General features: G+C 62.3%; 1 protein-coding gene across 2 annotated transcripts; it reads left to right on the forward strand.

Annotated features, from left to right (window-relative positions):
- Window positions 1-337: 337 nt before the first annotated feature.
- On the forward strand, window positions 338-17,202 carry SP7 (Sp7 transcription factor). Of its 2 annotated transcripts, none has more exons than XM_072797757.1 (2): window positions 338-608; window positions 15,681-17,202. In XM_072797757.1, exon 2 carries the CDS (start codon window positions 15,714-15,716, stop codon window positions 16,950-16,952), a length of 1,239 nt encoding a protein of 412 aa, XP_072653858.1. In that variant the 5' UTR covers window positions 338-608; window positions 15,681-15,713; the 3' UTR covers window positions 16,953-17,202. The 2 variants fall into 2 exon arrangements, with proteins under 2 accessions (XP_072653858.1, XP_072653857.1); XM_072797756.1 differs by lacking the exon at window positions 338-608 and adding an exon at window positions 10,626-10,741.

Below are 17,202 nucleotides of genomic sequence, written 5' to 3' on the forward strand. Positions count from 1 at the left end.
AAATAATAAAATTAAAATAACCAAATATTTCTCCTAAACTAGTGAGATGTTCCAGAAAAGAGCAGACTACTCCACCTTCAGCTTTTCCAATGCTCTGTCCCATATTGTATCCATGCCCCAAATCTGCACCCTTCTCACCAAAAGACAAGCATTCCAGATGTAAGAATAGATCCCTGAAAAAAAAAAGAAAGAAAAGAAAAAGAAGAAGAAAAGAATTAGGCCCCTGTACTGGAAAGGCAGAGGGCAGAAGAGGATAAGGCCAAAGACAGGGCTGACCAGGAGACACAATACCCACACTCTTCTTTTCAACCACCCTTCTAAGGAGGGGTCTGGGGGAGCAGTGGACGGTGGGCTGTCACCAGTGAGACCACAGGTCCCCAGGTCCCCAGAGCTCCCTGGAGCTGCATATTCTTGCCCTTTGTCCTTGGGCTGACATGAATGAATGCACTGGACACCATATGCTTTTTCTCTAGGAATAATTTGGAAACAACTAGAAAATGCCCTGAGGTCAGCACCAAGGGAAGCATCCCAGATTTCCTCTACCCTGGTCCCCAGGTTCCAGGAAAAAGAGGTCAGGCTTGAGAATCATCCAGAAGTGGAACAGAGTGGTAAGTGTTGTCCTGCAGGGCACAGGCAGCCTTAGCTGTGTCTGTCTGTCCCCTTACCCTGGGAGCTAAAGTCTCTCTGCTGTCTTATCCCCATGTTATTGGATCCCTATGGTCTCCTTAGCTGGCAGGGAAAACCCAGTGCCCAAGGGTAAGGGACCATGTAGAGCGAGAGGGATCACCTAGGTGTTTGTTGCATGTATTTATGTGACTTTGCATGTCTCCCTCCACCACCCGGCCCCTGTGGTTCATGAAGTGCCGCCATGAATATCCATTGGGTGTGTTACTGTGGCATGTGGTGTGTGCCTTTGTGTGTCAGGGCAGGGGCTCCCTGTGGTGTGCATGGGTTGGGAGGGGGTGATGGTGTGAGCCTGGCTCCCTCTCCTCCTCCCCCATCCCTGCTCCCATCTGGCCTTGATCAGCCGGTCCCTGGGGAGAGACTCGCGGTTTCGGATGCAGGAAAATGTTCCAGGAAGCGGCCACTGTGCGGGCCCTGCTCCGGCTCCCCCAGCGGAAATTGTTCCAGGAGGGGGGGAAGGGAGTGTCGAGATAGGATTAAGGGGGGGGGTGGCTCTTGGCTCCCCTCTCCATAGGATAAAGTAGGATAAGCTGATGGGAAGCTCAGGTCAGCCCGGAACCTGGATATTGCTACCTAAATCATTTAATGTGGGAAAATTGGGAGCCTGCAAAGAAGGTTCCTTTTCTATCTGGTTCTCTTTCTGGTGAAGTTTAAGGATTGGGATCTGGGTGGCCCTTGGGTTCCTTTTCCGGCCGGCTAGCATGTAAGCAAGCTGGGGACCAGGACACCTGGGTCTCGTCTGAGAGCGGTGTGGCTGGGGGCGGCAGGGAGGGGAGGCCTAGGACTCAGCCCCCTCTTCTCCCCTGTGAGGGGGCTTTGAAGCTTGGATCCAGGACTGGGAGGGCTGCCTAATTGGGATAATGGAGGTTAATGGGGCGCCTGGAGGGGGTGGCCACGCTCCCAGATCAAAGAGGCCAGCTCTTCCCAGCCACCACAGCTGGAGGTCACAGCTGGAGGGGGAGGGGCGGGGGCTCCGGGCCAGCCGGCAGGGGGTGCTCTGGCCCCTGGATGCCTGTCCCCTCGAGTCTGACCCCCTCTTTGAGGGGAACACCTTTTGCCTGGAGTGCTCACGGGGAGCGGGGGATAAGGGGACGGAGGGCCCCGGGATTCCGGCTCCTCCTGCGTGGACGTGGGGGTGAGGAAGAGGCTGGCCGCCTAGGGCCGACCGCACGTAGGGGCCGTCGCGACCCCGGGCGGGCCCTTCGGGGTGCAGTGGGGGACGCCCGGGGTCCGAGCCCCGGCAAAGCCGGCGCAGGGAGGCAGGACCCCCATCCCGGGTCGGTTGGCGGAGGAAGGCCGGGGCGCGGGGGGGCGGGGCAGGGGCGCACGGAAAGGGGGCGACAGGGGCGTGCGGGGCCAGGGGCCAGGGGCGCGGGGGAGCAGGGGCGCACGGAACGGGGGGGCAGTAGGGGGGCACGGGGAGGGAGGGGGCAGGGGCGGGGGCCGGGGGTAGGGGCCAGGGGCGCACGGGGCGGGAGGGGACCAGGGGCGGGGGCCAGGGGCGCACGGGGCGGTGGGGGTCGGGGGGCAGGGGCGCACGGGGTGGGATGGCCAGGGGCGCACGGGGCGGTAGGGGTGGGGAGGGGCAGGGGCGCACCGGGCTGGGGGGGCTGGGGGGGCCAGGGGCGCACGGGGCGGGGGGTGGTGGCCAGGGGCGCACGGGGCGGTGGGGGTCGGAGGGGGCAGGGGCGCACCGGGCTGGGGGGGCTGGGGGGCCAGGGGCGCACGGGGCGGGGGGGGCCGGGGGGGCGGCCAGAGGCGCACGGGGCTGGGGGGGCGGGGGGGCGGCCAGGGGCGCACGGGGCTGGGGGGGCGGGGGGGGCGGCCAGGGGCGCACGGGGCGCCGCCGCCGCCTGCCCCCTCCCCCGGGCTGGCGCTCCCTCTCGGGCTCTAATCGGCGCGGCGGCCGCAGCGGGCAGAGTCAGCGCCGCCAGTCTCCGGGACGCGACTCCCAGCAATTGTGGTCGGGACCGCAGATATGCAGCTGCCTCCCGCCCGGGCGCCCGGCCCGGCCGACCCCGCCCGCGCCCCGCCTCCCCCGCCGGCCCGCCCCTCCGCCTCCCGGCCGCGCGGGGACACTGAGGCACGCGGGGGCGGCCCCGAGCCCGGCGCAGGCCCGAGCGCCCGGGCCCCGCGTCCCCAGACCTCCCGGTCCGCCCGTCGGGGGTCCCCATCCCCGCCGCAGCTGGAGCCGGGGCGGGGACCCCCCGGCGGGGACCCCCCCAGTCCCGCCTTCGCTTGGCCGCTCACCTGGCCTCCCACCTCCGCGCCGGGAGGGTCGAGCAGGGCCTGAGGTCCCCGGGGGCGCCCGACCGAGGGTGCGGGGGAGGCGGTCGTAGTGGTGGCGGAGTCCCAGGGACCCTCCTTAACCCGGGCAGTGGAAAGGAGGGACGGGGAAGGGAAGGGTGGCCTAAGCAGACCCTAAATTTACAGGCTCCTTGGTAGGGGAGGGGGAGGGGGAGGGGGAAGGAAATAGTTCAGGAGGGGTTAGGGCTGGGGCGTCCTGGGGGCTGCAGGCTCGGTCCTCGGACCCAGGCTGGGGCCTGCGCTCTGGACCCGGTCCAGCGGCCGTCGGGGGCCGTTCTCGGAACCGAACAGGCACCTCCAAAGTGCCCGCGCGCCCCTGGACGGATGCACACGCACACGCAACCCCACTTGTCCCGGGAACCACTCCGCCCCCCAACTTCTCTCGTGCAGTAGCCTCCACCCCCGGCTCCAGGCGTCCCCTCCGGCTACGGCCACATGTCCCCTGGCCCCGCCGCGCACCGCTCCCCGCGCCCTAACCTCGCCCTCTCCCCGCTCACAGGGCTCGGGCCCATGTATGCAACAGCTACAAGCGCCAGGCACTGCGGTGAGGCTTCCACACGCATTATTCCTAATCCTTGCAACAACGCCGGGAGGCCGCTGTATTATGTTTCCCTGTTCTGAAGAAGAGTCTAAGGCATCAAAGGTTATATGGCCTGGCCAAGCTTACTCCCTAGTAAACGACTGATTTACCCAGAACCGTCTGGCCCTACGCCCCTACTGCCGGCTGCTCTCTGGGCCTGCCGGGGGCTCTCTTTCTACTATGGGCGCATATTCCCATATGTGGCCCTTAGGATCAGGTTCAGAGTCTTTGCAGAACAGTCTCCACCTTGTGCTCAATCTCACTCAATTTTGAGCGTTTCAAAAGTGTCCTTAATCTCTGATACCTCTGGGCCTCTGCAAACACTCTTCTCCCTGCCTGTGAACACTCTCCCTCTCTTCACCTGGCTCGCTCCTGTTTATCCTTTAATTTCTTTAGTCACTGCTTCTTCCGGGAAGCCTTCCTTGATTTCCCCAAATACTGGATTAGATTTACTCTTCGGTCTCCAGTAACATCTAGAAATTACTCTCTCCAGATACTTCGCGTTCTTTATCTTAGTTGCGGGTTTGTGAGGCAAAGGGCTAGCTAGGTCTGTTGCTCATGGTTGCGTGCCTGAGCCTACCTCCCTGTGCTGGGTGTTCACTGAGCATTTATTGAATGAAGGACTGTTCCTCAGGTCCAGTGTACATCTCAGAAAACTGTGCTTCCAAGAATAGGAGCAGGTCAGAGAAAATGAGGGAAATGTGTGTCCAGAGTTTTGAAGAACCATTCCCTTGGGTTGTTCACTCCCAAGGATGGGAGATATGATCAGGGCTTTATTAGCCCAAGTTCTCTTTGTTACTCCAGGTATATATTTTTACAAAGAGGCACTTCCTCAAGATGACCAGAGTCTTAATTCAGTGCTGACCCATGTGAGACACCCAACCCAGGGCAGCTTCCTTGTTCAGGGATCAGGCCTCAAGTCTTCCCCTTCCAGGCATTTTCCTTGTCCTGTCATCCTTTGTCATGATACAAATGATAAATTATATTTGTACAGTAAATAAGTATCAATAGTCAACACAAGTTCAAAACCAGCCACCGGACCCTGGGACTGAGAAAACGGCTGGGTGACACCCCCCCTGCCATCCTTTCTCCTTCCCTTCTCATAGCACTTCTCTCTCTATATATATTTTTTTCTCTCTCAATTTTTAAAAAAAATTTATGAATTCAGGTAATCTCTACACCCAACATAGGCCTCAAACTCATGACCCCTGAGATCAAGAGTCACATGCTCTTCTGACTGAGCCAGCCGGGCGCCCCAGCATTCTCTTCTGATTCTGATCGATCGGGCCTCTCCTGGAATTGCTGTATTACCTCAGGACTCAAATGTCAACTAAGGAAGCCAGGGCTCAGAGCAGAGAGGAAGGAGCCAGGCCTGGCAGCCCTGGTGCTGGGAGAAGGGACGGGGAGCCCCAGCAGAGAGTGAGGGAATTGGGATACGCGTGTGACACGTTGATGTGTATGCGTGTGTGTTGGGGAGGGGACTCCCTTTCCAACCTCTCCTATACAGACCTTGCTGGCCTCTTGCTCTTGAACGCTCCCCCTTTGCCCTGTGTTCTCAGCTTTGTCTTCCAGAATTGGATCCCTTTCCCCAAGCGCCCTGAGCCTAGGCTCCGAATGCTCCATCAAAGAATGGGGCAGTGCGTGCACCCCGAAACATCTGAGTGGCTCGTGCCCCAACCCAAGGAGCAGGTCTCCCCGGTCACCAGCTCCATTGCTTTTGGAGGGAGGGCCCCACGCCCCACAGGGTCAGCAGCTACCCCCCACGGCCTCTTATCTCTCTCCCCACCATCTATCTGTTTTCTCCCTGTGTTTGTCCTTTCGTTTTCCTGCTTCCCTGTCTCTGAGTGCCTTCTTCTTTCCTGTCCCCTCTGTGTTCCCTGTCACTGGTGTCTCTCCTGGAGACAAGGGCTGGGCCTGGGTGCATGGGGGGGGCGGGCAGTGGCCAGACCAGGGGCCCGGGACATGAGCGCAACTTTCCAAGCTTCTCTTCCAGGCCCCTGTGGTTGGGGAGCTCCACAGAGGGAGGGATGAGTCAGCGGGCCGCAGAGCAGGGGGGGTCTGGGTGGGGGTGGGGATGCCAGGGTTCCCCAGGGCCAGGGAGTTCGCTGGGGCACCTGGGTCTCTCCACTCTGGAAGGGCACGGGGGTGGGGGGTAAAAGATCTTTGAGTCCCACAAAGGTACACTAGAGGCTGCTGCAGTAGCAGGAGTTGCAGAAGGTGGTTTGTAGGCTGGCAGTGCCCTCCACGTTACCCTTATCCCCAGATTCCTGTGGGAAAAGGGGGTCCTAAATCCTCCCTAGGGGACTGTTAGAGCTGTGCAGCTGTGATGATAGGCCCGTGTGTACGTGTGCGACGTCCATATATGTAAATGTGTGTACTATGGGAGTCTGAGTCCCTGGTTGGTAGGGTGCCGCAGGCGACTGGGAGTCTATCTTCGTGTACGTACGCTGCTGTGTGAGTTTTTGTGATTGGGGGTTAGGCTAAGTATCTTGGTATAAACATCATTTATATAGGAGATATATGGATATAATCGGCGTGTATCAGTGTGGATGCCTGCAAAGTATTCAGTTGACCCTTGAGCCACGTGGGTTTGAACTGCATGGGCCCACTTATACACTCATTTTTTTTTTACAGTACAAAAATATATTTTCTCTTCCTTATGATATGATTTTTTAAAAGATTTTATTTTATTCACGAGGACACACAGAGAGAGGCAGAGACACAGGCAGAGGGAGAAGCAGGCTCCCTGCGGGGAGCATGATGCAGGGAGTCAATCCTGGGACCCTGGGATCACGACATGAGTGGAAGGCAGATGCTCAACCCCTGAGCCACCCGGGTGCCCCATCCTTATGATTTTCTTAATAACATTTTTAATTTCTGTAGCTCACTTTATTTTTTTAAATATTTTATTTATTTATTCATTAGAGATACAGAGAGACAGAGACACAGGCAGAGGGAGAAGCAGGCTCCCCGCAGGGAGCCCGATGTGGGACTCAATCCCAGGACCCTGGGGTCACACCCTGGGCCGAAGGCAGGCGCCCACCTGAGCCACCCAGGTGTCCCTGTAGCTCACTTTACTGTAAAAATACAGCATATAATAGAACATACAAAATATGTGTTAACTATTTATGTTATTGGTAAGGCCGGTCAGTAGTAGGCTATTAGTAGTTAAGTTTTGGGGGAATCAAAAGTTATATACTGATCTTGGACTGTGAGGGGGTTGGTGCCCCCAACCCTTGCATTCATAACATGTATTCAAAATTCAGCATGTGTGCAAGCATGTGTCTAAAAGGGTGTCACTCATTTAGGTGTGTGTTAGAGTCTGCGTCCAACTCTATTTTGGGGCTTCTACTGGCTGTTCCCTGGTGATTCTAGGGTAGCCAAACCTGCTATAATGACAACAGGAAAGGGTTAGGAGTCCCTTCGGTGTAGGGCTGTCAGCAGGAGCCCGGCCCAGGAGGGTGGGCAGAGGGCAGCAGTGTGGAAGGGAGGCAGCTTCCTGAGGAGTGGGGTGATAGACGTCTTCCACTCTGGCCGGTTTTCACTGTCTCTCCCCCTCACCCCATCCCACCCCCCAATCTTTCCCAAAGACCCCTAAGCATTAGAGAGAACTGAGGCAGGTTCCAGATTCAACCCCTCTAACCTAGAAATCCCACCCTGATACTTTTAGGGGAGGGAGGGAAGGGAGAGGTCCCTGTGGTTCAGCCCAGTCCTGGGGTTGAGAGATCAGAAAGGCACCATCCCACCCCTTCCTTCAGGGGCGTCCATCTCGGAGCTCAGCATCTGGGTGGCCATGGGCGGAGGCTGAGGGGCCCCCAGGGTGGTGGGGGGTGGTGGATAGAAACCAGATGCCTAGGGGGTTTATACTGGAAGGACCAGAGCCGCAGCCTCTACCCGCCCCTGCCACATGGCGCCTGGGTCTGGGCTGCCCCACCCCCTGGGAGGCTGGGCTGAGGGAGGCCTGCAAGGGTGGAGGCAGGTCCCTGGTCAGGGCTCCCAGTTGCTGCCCCTAGCCCCTGGAGGCGCTGGGAGGGGGCGTGGGGGTCTGGACCCAGGAATGCCAGGGCTTCAGCTGGGCAGCAGGACTGTCTTTAACAAGGGTGTGGAAGCAGTCAGGTCCCAGGGTCCCCAGGGAGGCAGCTGGGGGCTTCAGGCACCCCCCCTGCCTGGCTGTGGCACCCACCTTTGCGGCGGGGAGGGCTCTGTGTGCAGCACCGGCCCGCGTAACACACCAGGGGCCCGGCTGGCATATTTCAGGAACCTGGCGCCTTCCTTTCCCTTCCCAGCACCCTGCTCCTTCCCAGGTCAGGGATGGGCCCCCAAGGGACGTGGGAAGGTTGACCTTCTCTGCCCCCCACCTCCTCTCCCCAGCCCTGCACCTCCATTCATCCTGCCTTGTTTTCCATTCGGTCTCTTCCTTTCTCCCCCATTCTAGGCTGAGCTCCAACCCCTTCTCTCTCACCTGCCACCTCTTCCGGATGCTGGAGTCTAGACTTTTCTCTGCCTCAGTTGCCTGCCTGGTCTAAGGGGTCTCAGGCTCTTCCGCTGGCTGGGCAGTAATTTCCCCAAAGCTTCCCCTTCTTCCTAGCTTCCAAGTGGGGGGCCCTCCGGAAATCCATTTGGCACCTCAGCCTCAGATGCCCCCACCAGGGGGAGACTGGGAGGTCACGGGGACACCCCACCACGGGCACTTCCTCTTGGGCAGACGGGTGGGGTGGCCCGTGTAATCATCGGACACAATTATGCGCTATTTATACTCCATCCCCGCCCCCCACCTGCGCCGCCGCTTCACCCTCTGCCTCCTCCAGACCTGGCCAGGCCTCTGGCTACTTCCTCAGCCTTCCAAGCCATTGTCTCTATCTTTGCTCCTCCCAGCCAGTTTCTTTCCCTTTTCCTCCCCACCCCACCCCCGTATTTTTTTTTTTTTTTTTTAAAGCCAAGCACCTGGTCTAGTGTCACCCTCTTGTCTCTTTCTCTTTTATGTCCCACAGCGTCTCTTCTGATTCTCTGGGATTGTTCTATTTGTTCTCTGTGTCTCTGGGTCTTTCTGTTCTGTTTTTTTTCTTTCTTTTTCCTTCCTTCCTTCCTTCCTTCCTTCCTTCCTTCCTTCCTTCCTTCCTTCCTTCCGTCTTTCCCTTCCTTTCCATTTGTCATTTACCCTGGTTCTCTAAGCCTTTCCCCAAATACTGGGCCCACATGGTTCCTTGGGGAATTCACATCATGGGGCTGGAATCCAAATGCCTAGTCCTGAACTTTGATCCTGCCTGCTGGTTAAACTGTGCTTAGCACTCCCTGGACCTCCAGGTCTTCATCAGGGAGAGTGAGAGAGGCAGGGAAGTGGGCACTCGAGGAGAGAAAGTAAGGGAACTGTGCTGCGAAGTGAGGCGAGTGGAGGACAGGTCTCCGAGGGGTTGAGGGCTATGCTGGGGAATAAGCTGCAAAGCAACAGCAGCTGGCAGGGCCCCTCTGTGGGAGAGATGCCACCTTCCTTCTTATCTTCCCCACTTTGATGAGAAGTCACCGTTGGGAAGTCCTGCTGCAGCTCTAGCTTCAATTCTGCCTGCTGCAAGAGAGCACTGCTGCGTGGCGGTGAGAGAAGGAACTGGGAGCTCCCTCCCAGGAAAGCATGACCACTCAGAGGAAGAACCATCCAGCAAAGGATGGAGATTTGACGTGTGGTCAAGGGGAGCCTGGGGATGGTAACTGGCGAGGAATAATGGAGACCAGGGCTTATCTTCTTGGGAGTTAATCCAAAGGGGCTAGGCGGTCGGCACGGGCATGGATGAGTTGACCTGGTGACCTTCCACCTCCACCCTCACTCCTGCCCACCTTCAATTTTCTCAGAATCTGAAGATCCAGTTGTCTGCCCCACAGTGTGAGGGAGGCCTGGGTGCTCCATTCTAGGAGCGAAACTGAGGCAGTGGGAAGATTGGGGAACCCTTGAGCCTGTGCCAAGGCCTCTTCCACTCTGCACCCCTCCTCCAGGCCTGGCTCACTAACTAACCTACCTCAGTGACCCTAAAAGTTTAGGGAACTAAAGCCTCCACCCAGAGCACGGCCTCCCTCCTGCCTCACATGTACATACACACACACACACACACACACACACACACACACACACACGGCCCGTCCTCCCGATCTAGGGTGACTGGGGACGCAAGCATCTCTGTGGTCAGCACGGTGTGTGTGTGTGTGTGTGTGTGTGTGGTGTGTCCACCTCCGGCCGTGTCACTGTGCTCACTTGTGTGCGAGTGTGGCTGTGCTCCGTCAGGACAGCGGCCGTGGCCGTGTGGGCAGCACTGTGTGCGCGGACGTGTGCACGGATCATCCCGGGGCTGTCCGTGAGTGTGTGTGTCAGTGTGTTCCAGGCTCTCTGTGCGAGTGTCGTCCCCGATCCCCCATCCCCCCCCTGGATGTCTAATTAGTGGTTTGGGGTTTGTTCCTTTTCCCTCCTGCTCCTTCCCTGGGCGGCGCGGCCTCAGCAGCAGTAGGCGCGCGGCAGCAGAGGCGGCAGCAGCGGCAGCCGGGACTCTGGAGCAGAGGAGGACCCCGGATCGCGGCCCGAGTGGCACGGGAGCGGGGCTGGCCCGGGAGGGGAGCCCGGCCCCCCGGCGCGGGCCCGCAGGCCACCCCTCGCCCGCACGCCCCCCGCCAGAGCTGCGGGGAGGACAGCCCCAGGACGCCCGGCCCCGGCGCCCCCAGGTACCTGACCCGGGAGCCGGGGCCGCTGGGGGCGGGGTGTGGGACACCTGGGCCGCCGGCCCTCCCCGCCAGCAGCCCTCCAGGACCCCTGACAACGTGCCCCCCGCCCTACCTCCTCCTGCTTCCACCCCTTCCCCAGCCCGGCTTCTCCTCTCCCGCCCAGATCCCTTCTTTGGGGAGCTCAGCAAATGGAGCAGGAAATTTGGACCCTCTGCCTCCCTCTCTCGCCCTGCTCATTGGATCCGGAGCCTTCTCCGCTGGGAAAGCTGTAATTAGAGGGTGGATCCCTACAGACAGAGCACAGCCCCCCCACCCCCACCCCCCAGTCCCTTCTAACTTTAGATCTCTTCTCTCCCATTCTCCCATTCTCCCTCCCTCTCCCTCTCCCCGGCTCGGCTGGCTCTCTCCATCTGCCTGGCTCCTTGGGACCCGGTCCCCAGCCTCAGGATGGCGTCCTCCCTGCTTGAGGTAACTGTCCCCTCCTCCCCCCAGGACACCAGCGACAGTCCTACTGGCCCTAACCCCTGCCCGCCCCCACCTCCCAACTCACACAGACAGTGGCTGTGGTGCCTGTCACTTCCAGGGTCCCTCTGATGAGGAGAGGACAGGGCTCTGCAGGGAGCAGGGGGCAGGAGGGAGGGCGGGACAGAGGGGGCCGGGGTCAGAGAGCAGTCAGAGGAAGATGAGAGGGGTCAGGTCAGGAGAAGGCACGCACCTCCGAGGTCCCCGCCTGCAGGCCAACCCTGAGGAGTGGACAGGGATGGAGAAAGCAGGAAGAGGAGGGGTGGGGGCAGCTCAGCCAAGAGGGGGGACAGCGAAGGAGAGGCTGAGGGGTGGGCACCAGGCAGCAAACGGGGGACAGTGCCTTGGGGGCCCCGGGTCTGTCTCTGGGGAGCTCCTGGCCGAGCCTGAGCGGCAGCCGGTCTCCCTGTAGGTGGTCAGGGGCTGGGCCTCCGCCTGGCGTGTGGGGGATCAGGTGAGCCCCGAGAGAAGGGAGCCGGCAGTGCTGTGCATGTGGGGGGGCTGGCCAGAGGAACCGGCCCCGGCCTGACGGGGAACCCAGGAGGAGGGCCAGGGTCTGAGGCCGCCTGCCCGGCTCACAAATATTTAGCTTTCAGCCAAAGACAAACTCAGCTCTATTTTGGGAGTGGGAGGCTCCAGGGCGGACTGGGCCACTTCCCCTACAGGCTGGGACCCCAGCCTTTGGCACTGGGGTTGGAGGGAACCAGGGTGCCATGGAGGTCAGGTTCGGGGTCAGGGGTTCTGGGGGACTCCAGGTGCGCAGTTGGAAAGGAAGGACTCGCAGGCCCTCGCGGCCACTCTGCACGGCCTGAGTTCTCTCTCCCTGCTTCTGGGTCGCTGACTCTGTTTCTCTGTCATCTCTGTCCTGCTGTCTGGGTCCCTCCACAGGAATTTGGAGCCAGAAAGCCTTCCCTTCAGGTCAAGCACCTTCAGTAGCCTTGAACGTTCCAGATTCCCTGGCCCCTCGGAAGCCCCCATCTCTGCTCCCGGTGCCCGAGCTCAGCCCCAGGGGTGACAGGCCAGACGGGAAGCCCACTCCTTGGGCCTGTGGGGGGGATGCGAGGCGGCGCGGGACCGCTGACCCCGCGTTCACTGGCCTGGGCCCAAGCGTTAGCAGGAACACGCGGCCTGCACGTGGGGCAGCCTTTGTGGGAGCGCAGGTGCGTACGTGCAGTGGCCCCTGAGCATCTGTGGTCCAGCGGCCAGCGGCAGCGGGTCAGGCTGCGTGGAGCGTCAGGGAGAGGCAGGCAAGCCGGGGGCGTGGACGCGGCGGCCCTGGTCACGGTTCCGTCAGTCGGGCCCCCAGGCGTGCTGTACCTGCGCACCAAGGGCGGGCTGCTCGCCTGCCATCCCCTCGTCCCCTCGCCAGGCCCCACGCCGAGCCTGCACTGACACGCTGCGGTTGGTCTGGAGGAAGCCTCGGGACGAGGTGCCTGGACGTCCTGGGGCCTCCGGGGCAGGGGCAGGGGCAGGGGCAGTGTCAGTGGGCGTGGGCGCCGGGTCAGGGCTGCCAGCGTGGCACTGGGGCCCGGGGGAGGGGCCGGCCCAGGGGCCTGCAGGAGGGGCGCAGGACTGGGGTGGCACTTGGCAAGGGGAGCGTGCCCTGGAGTCTGGGTGTTGGTGTCCCTCACTGCCCGGGAGCTGGAGATGCCCCCGCACGAGGGCATCCAGCCCCTCCACCTGGTGCTCCTGCTGTGGGGGCACTTGGGCCCTCATCCGTCCCCCTTGCCCACCCAGGGAGCCCTCTGCCCGCACGGGGGGGGGGGGCGCCTCTGGCGTCCGGAGAGGGACGCAGCTGCTGCCTGATGAGAGGCTCACCTGGGCGAGAGGCTCACCTGGGCGCCTGAGCTGCAGGGCGGGAGGCAGGAGGGAGCAGTGGTGAGGGCCGGGTGGGGATGGCAGCTGGAGGTGGGAGGACCGGCCGCGGGCGGAGGCTGGCGGCGGAGAGCTGGCGCTGGACCCTGGAACTCAGGTGTCCACGGGGGAAGGCCAGCGGGCCCTCAGGTGGCTGTGAGCTCAGCAGGAGGTCCGCTGGGCACCCCGAGGCCCTGCGAAGAGGGGGCCCCCTTCCCGGCACGTGTGGGGAGAGCTGGGACGGCCCATTGCTCTTTCTCTGGAGACTCCTTGTCAGTGCGTTAAGCCCTTTTATTGTGTTAGCAGAAGGTGGGGTGGAGGTAGGAGGGAAACAGCTGGAAGGCGGCCTCCTGGGCTCCTGGGCAGTCAGCTCCAGAGCATGTGGCCAGGCCTGGGGGCGCAGATGTGGGACGCTCGCGGGGTCGCCCGAGCAGCCGAGAAGGGACCTGAGGCTGTGGTGGACCTAGCCAGGTGCCCGGTTCTTGGCCTCCAGAACCGTCTGAGCGGGCCTGGCGCCTTGCCCCCCTTCCCTGCCCTCAGGGGCCCCGGGGCCTCGGCTCCGGGCCGGGGTCTCCTGTCGGCCTGGGGCCGCTTGCCTTCCTTCACCCCTCCTTCCCTCTCCCAGCTGGGTGGGGTCCCTGGGCTTGGCTGAGGCCCCTGTGGCCACAGTGTGAGGGCCGGGCGGGGGGGACGGCGTCGGCGTTTTTAAAAATAAACCGACCGCAGGGAAACCAACGGAGCCGGGCTGGGCCGGGGGGAGAAGCGGTCAGGGGGAGAGGGAGGGAGGAGTGGCCTGGTCTGGGGGTTTTCTGGGGCCCAGCATCATGGTGGTTTTCTCTTAGGTAGGAGAGCCGTCCTCCTCCTCCTCCTCCCCCCTTTCTGTTTTCTTCCTCCTCTTTCCCTGTGTTTTCCTCCGCCTTCCTGGCCCAGGCTCTCTCCATCACCTCTTTGTCTGCTCTCCTCTCTCTCTCTGCCCTTTGTCTTTTCACCTTTCTGCTCTTTTGGGCCCCTGCCCATGTCTGCCCCTCATGCCAGTTTTCCTCTGTGTCCCGTCCACCCCCCCTCCCCGCCCCTGTGGCTTTTCCGTCTGTGCCTTTGCAGGGTCCTTTGCTCCTCCGGGCTCTGGGTCTCTGCCTCTCCCCTTTGCACTCTGTTTCTAACCTTTCTTTTCTTTTCTTTTCTTTTTAAAGATTTTATTTATTCATGAGAGACACACAGAGAGAGGCAGAGACACAGGCAGAGGGAGAAGCAGGCTCCAGGTGGGGAGCCTGACGTGGGACTCGATCCCGGGACCCCGGGGTCACAACCTGAGCCAAAGGCAGATGCTCAACTGCTGAGCCCCCCAGGCACCCCTGTTTTTACTTTTCTGCTAGGGTTTGACTCCTGCCCTATCAGCTACCCTGCCTCAGCTTACCCTCTGCTTGTGAGATCAGAGGCTCCTGGGAAACTGGGGAGGACGCAGGGCTTTTCCCATAGCCAGATTTCAGGAAGGCTTTGGAGGCTTGAATTTGGGGGTCCACGGGTCGAGGGGACAGGACTGCAGAAAGACGTGGTTGCACAGGGCAGCGGCAGGTTTGCCCTTGGGGAGCAGTGCGGGAGTGCTGAGTGCACACGCCCCTCGCCACGGCCTGGCCCAGAAGCCCCAGACGACCTGTAGGCCTGGTGCTCGGGTTCTGTCCGGGAAGGCACCAGGTACATCAGCTTTGGAGGATCCCGTCAGGATACTGTACGGGCTCAGCTGCTGCGGGGGGCATCCTTTGGGTGGGATCCTCGATAATGGCTGCCTGTACCCGGGATTCTGGAGGGTACCTCCTGCTGGCCTGTCCTGAGGCTGACGGCGGGGGGTGCCCCGAGCTCCTGGGGGAGGGGAATCTCAGGGTGGCCTGGCCTGGCAGGAGCAGCATGATGGGCATGAAGGGCATTTCGTGTTTCTGAAAGAGCCCCGCGCCCCACATCTACGCGCCTGGAGAGAGACCAGGCACACGGGCCGCGCGTTAGGGGCCGCTGGACCTGGGGGGCCGTGGGCGGCCCTGAGCCAGGATCTGGGCCACCCCAGTTCCCCGCCCGGGGGCTGTGAGGACGTCGGGCCCCTCCAGCCTTCCCAAAGGGGGACCAGCCGGCTCCACAGAGCAGGAGGTGCCCACTGCCCGCTTGAAAGACATTCTTGCCTCAGCCACAGTCCTGGTTTGGCGGCGGCCCTGTTCCCTCTCAATGTCCCAGTGTCTCCGCGTCGCTTCCTCTTGCTCCCCAGCCCTCGAGTCCCTGCCAAGAGATTCCTTACCAGGGACATAGGCTGCGGCCTCAGGGAGACCCGGCCACTCGCTGCCTCGGTCAGGAGCTGGAGCGGGACAGGAAGTGGGCTCGGGGGTAAAGCTGAGAAACTCTGGGGGGGCAGCTGCCCCCTAATACTTCGCTTTCTTCCCACGTTCCTCTTTGAGTCTCAGCTTTTCTCCCCAAGTCTCTGACCACGGCCTCGGCTCTGAACCCACTTCCAGGGGTAGGACCCCTAATTCTCACCTCACCTCGGTGCTGTCCGTCCCCGCGGCTGAATAGCCAAGAAGCGGCTCCTGTTCCTCTGAGGCCTGGCACCTCCCAGCAACTCCGCAGTGGCCTCCTGCCTCTGCCTCCTGCCTCCAGCCTCCTGCCTCTGCCTCCTGCCTCCAGCCTCCAGCCTCTGCCTCCTGTCTCCAGCCTCCCACCTCTGCCTCCAGCCTCTGCCTCTGCTTCCAGCCTCTACCTCCAGCCTCCTTGCCTCCGCCTCCACCCTCCTGCCTCCACCCTCCTGCCCCCAGCCTCCAGCCTCCAGCCTCCTGCCTCCTTCCTCCAGTTGCTAGGCTGCCTCCAGACCTTGCTCCCCTCCCATGACTCTTTGGAGCTCTGCCCTGGGGCCCACTGCTCACCGGCCCCTCCACCCCTCCCTCCCATCCTCTTCCACTCTTCCTGGGCCCTTGGCTCTGCTCTCCCTCTGCAGAGTCTGCCTCCCTTCCCGCCTCTCCGCCCCCCTCTAAGCAGCGCTTCCCTCTGCCCACAGGAGGAAGCTCACTATGGCTCCAGCCCCCTGGCCATGCTGACGGCAGCGTGCAGCAAATTTGGCGGCACCAGCCCCCTGCGGGACTCAACGACACTGGGCAAAGCAGGCGCAAAGAAGCCATACTCCGTGGGCAGTGACCTTTCAGCCCCCAAAACCATGGGGGACGCCTACCCAGCCCCCTTTTCAAGCACCAATGGGCTCCTCTCACCTGCAGGCAGTCCCCCTGCCCCCACCTCGGGCTATGCCAATGAGTACCCTCCTTTTTCTCACTCATTCCCTGGACCCACGGGCACCCAGGACCCCGGGCTACTAGTGCCCAAGGGCCACAGCTCTCCTGACTGCCTGCCCAGTGTCTACACCTCCCTGGACATGGCACATCCCTACGGCTCCTGGTACAAGGCAGGCATCCACGCAGGCATCTCGCCGGGCCCTGGCAACGCTCCTGCTCCCTGGTGGGACATGCACCCCGGGGGCAACTGGCTAGGTGGTGGGCAGGGCCAGGGTGATGGGCTGCAAGGGACACTGCCCGCGGGCCCCGCTCAGCCTCCGCTGAACCCCCAGCTGCCCACCTACCCGTCCGACTTTGCCCCCCTTAACCCGGCCCCCTACCCAGCTCCCCACCTCCTGCAGCCGGGGCCCCAGCACGTCTTGCCCCAAGACGTCTATAAGCCCAAGGCCGTGAGCAATAGCGGGCCGCTGGAGGGGGGCGGTGCGGCCAAAGCCCCCCGGGGGGCCGGCGCGGGGGGCGGCGGCTTCGGCGGCGGCGGGGCGGGCCGCTCCTCCTGCGACTGCCCCAACTGCCAGGAGCTCGAGCGCCTGGGCGCGGCGGCGGCGGGGCTGCGCAAGAAGCCCATCCACAGCTGCCACATCCCGGGCTGCGGCAAGGTGTACGGCAAGGCCTCGCACCTGAAGGCGCACCTGCGCTGGCACACGGGCGAGCGGCCCTTCGTGTGCAACTGGCTCTTCTGCGGCAAGCGCTTCACGCGCTCGGACGAGCTGGAGCGCCACGTGCGCACGCACACGCGGGAGAAGAAGTTCACCTGCCTGCTGTGCTCCAAGCGCTTCACCCGCAGCGACCACCTGAGCAAACACCAGCGCACCCACGGCGAGCCGGGCCCCGGGCCCCCTGCCGGCGGCCCCAAGGACCTGGGGGAGGCGCGCGGCGCCGCGGAGGAGGAGGCCAGTCAGACGCCCCGGCCCCCCGCCTCCCCGGCGCCCCCAGAGAAAGCCCCCGAAGGCAGCCCGGAGCAGAGCAGCCTGCTGGAGATCTGAGCGGGCGCGGGGTCGCCGGCTGCGTGGACGCGCTTGTCCTCACCCGCTGGGCCCCAGCATGCTGCCCTTGGGGCTCTTGCCAGCCCCCCCGCCCGCCGGCCTGGTGATCCCCGGCGCGCCCTGCGGCTCCCCGACCTTTGCCCAGAGCCCGTGCTGCAGACCCTCCTCTCAGGCCCTCACCTTGTGCCCGACTTCTGTCCTCTGGCTTCCCAGCCCCCCACCCCACCCCACCCCACCCCCAACATCCCCT

The sequence above is a fragment of the Canis lupus genome, chromosome 25 (assembly GCF_048164855.1).
Source record: "Canis lupus baileyi chromosome 25, mCanLup2.hap1, whole genome shotgun sequence".
NCBI lineage: Eukaryota > Metazoa > Chordata > Mammalia > Carnivora > Canidae > Canis > Canis lupus.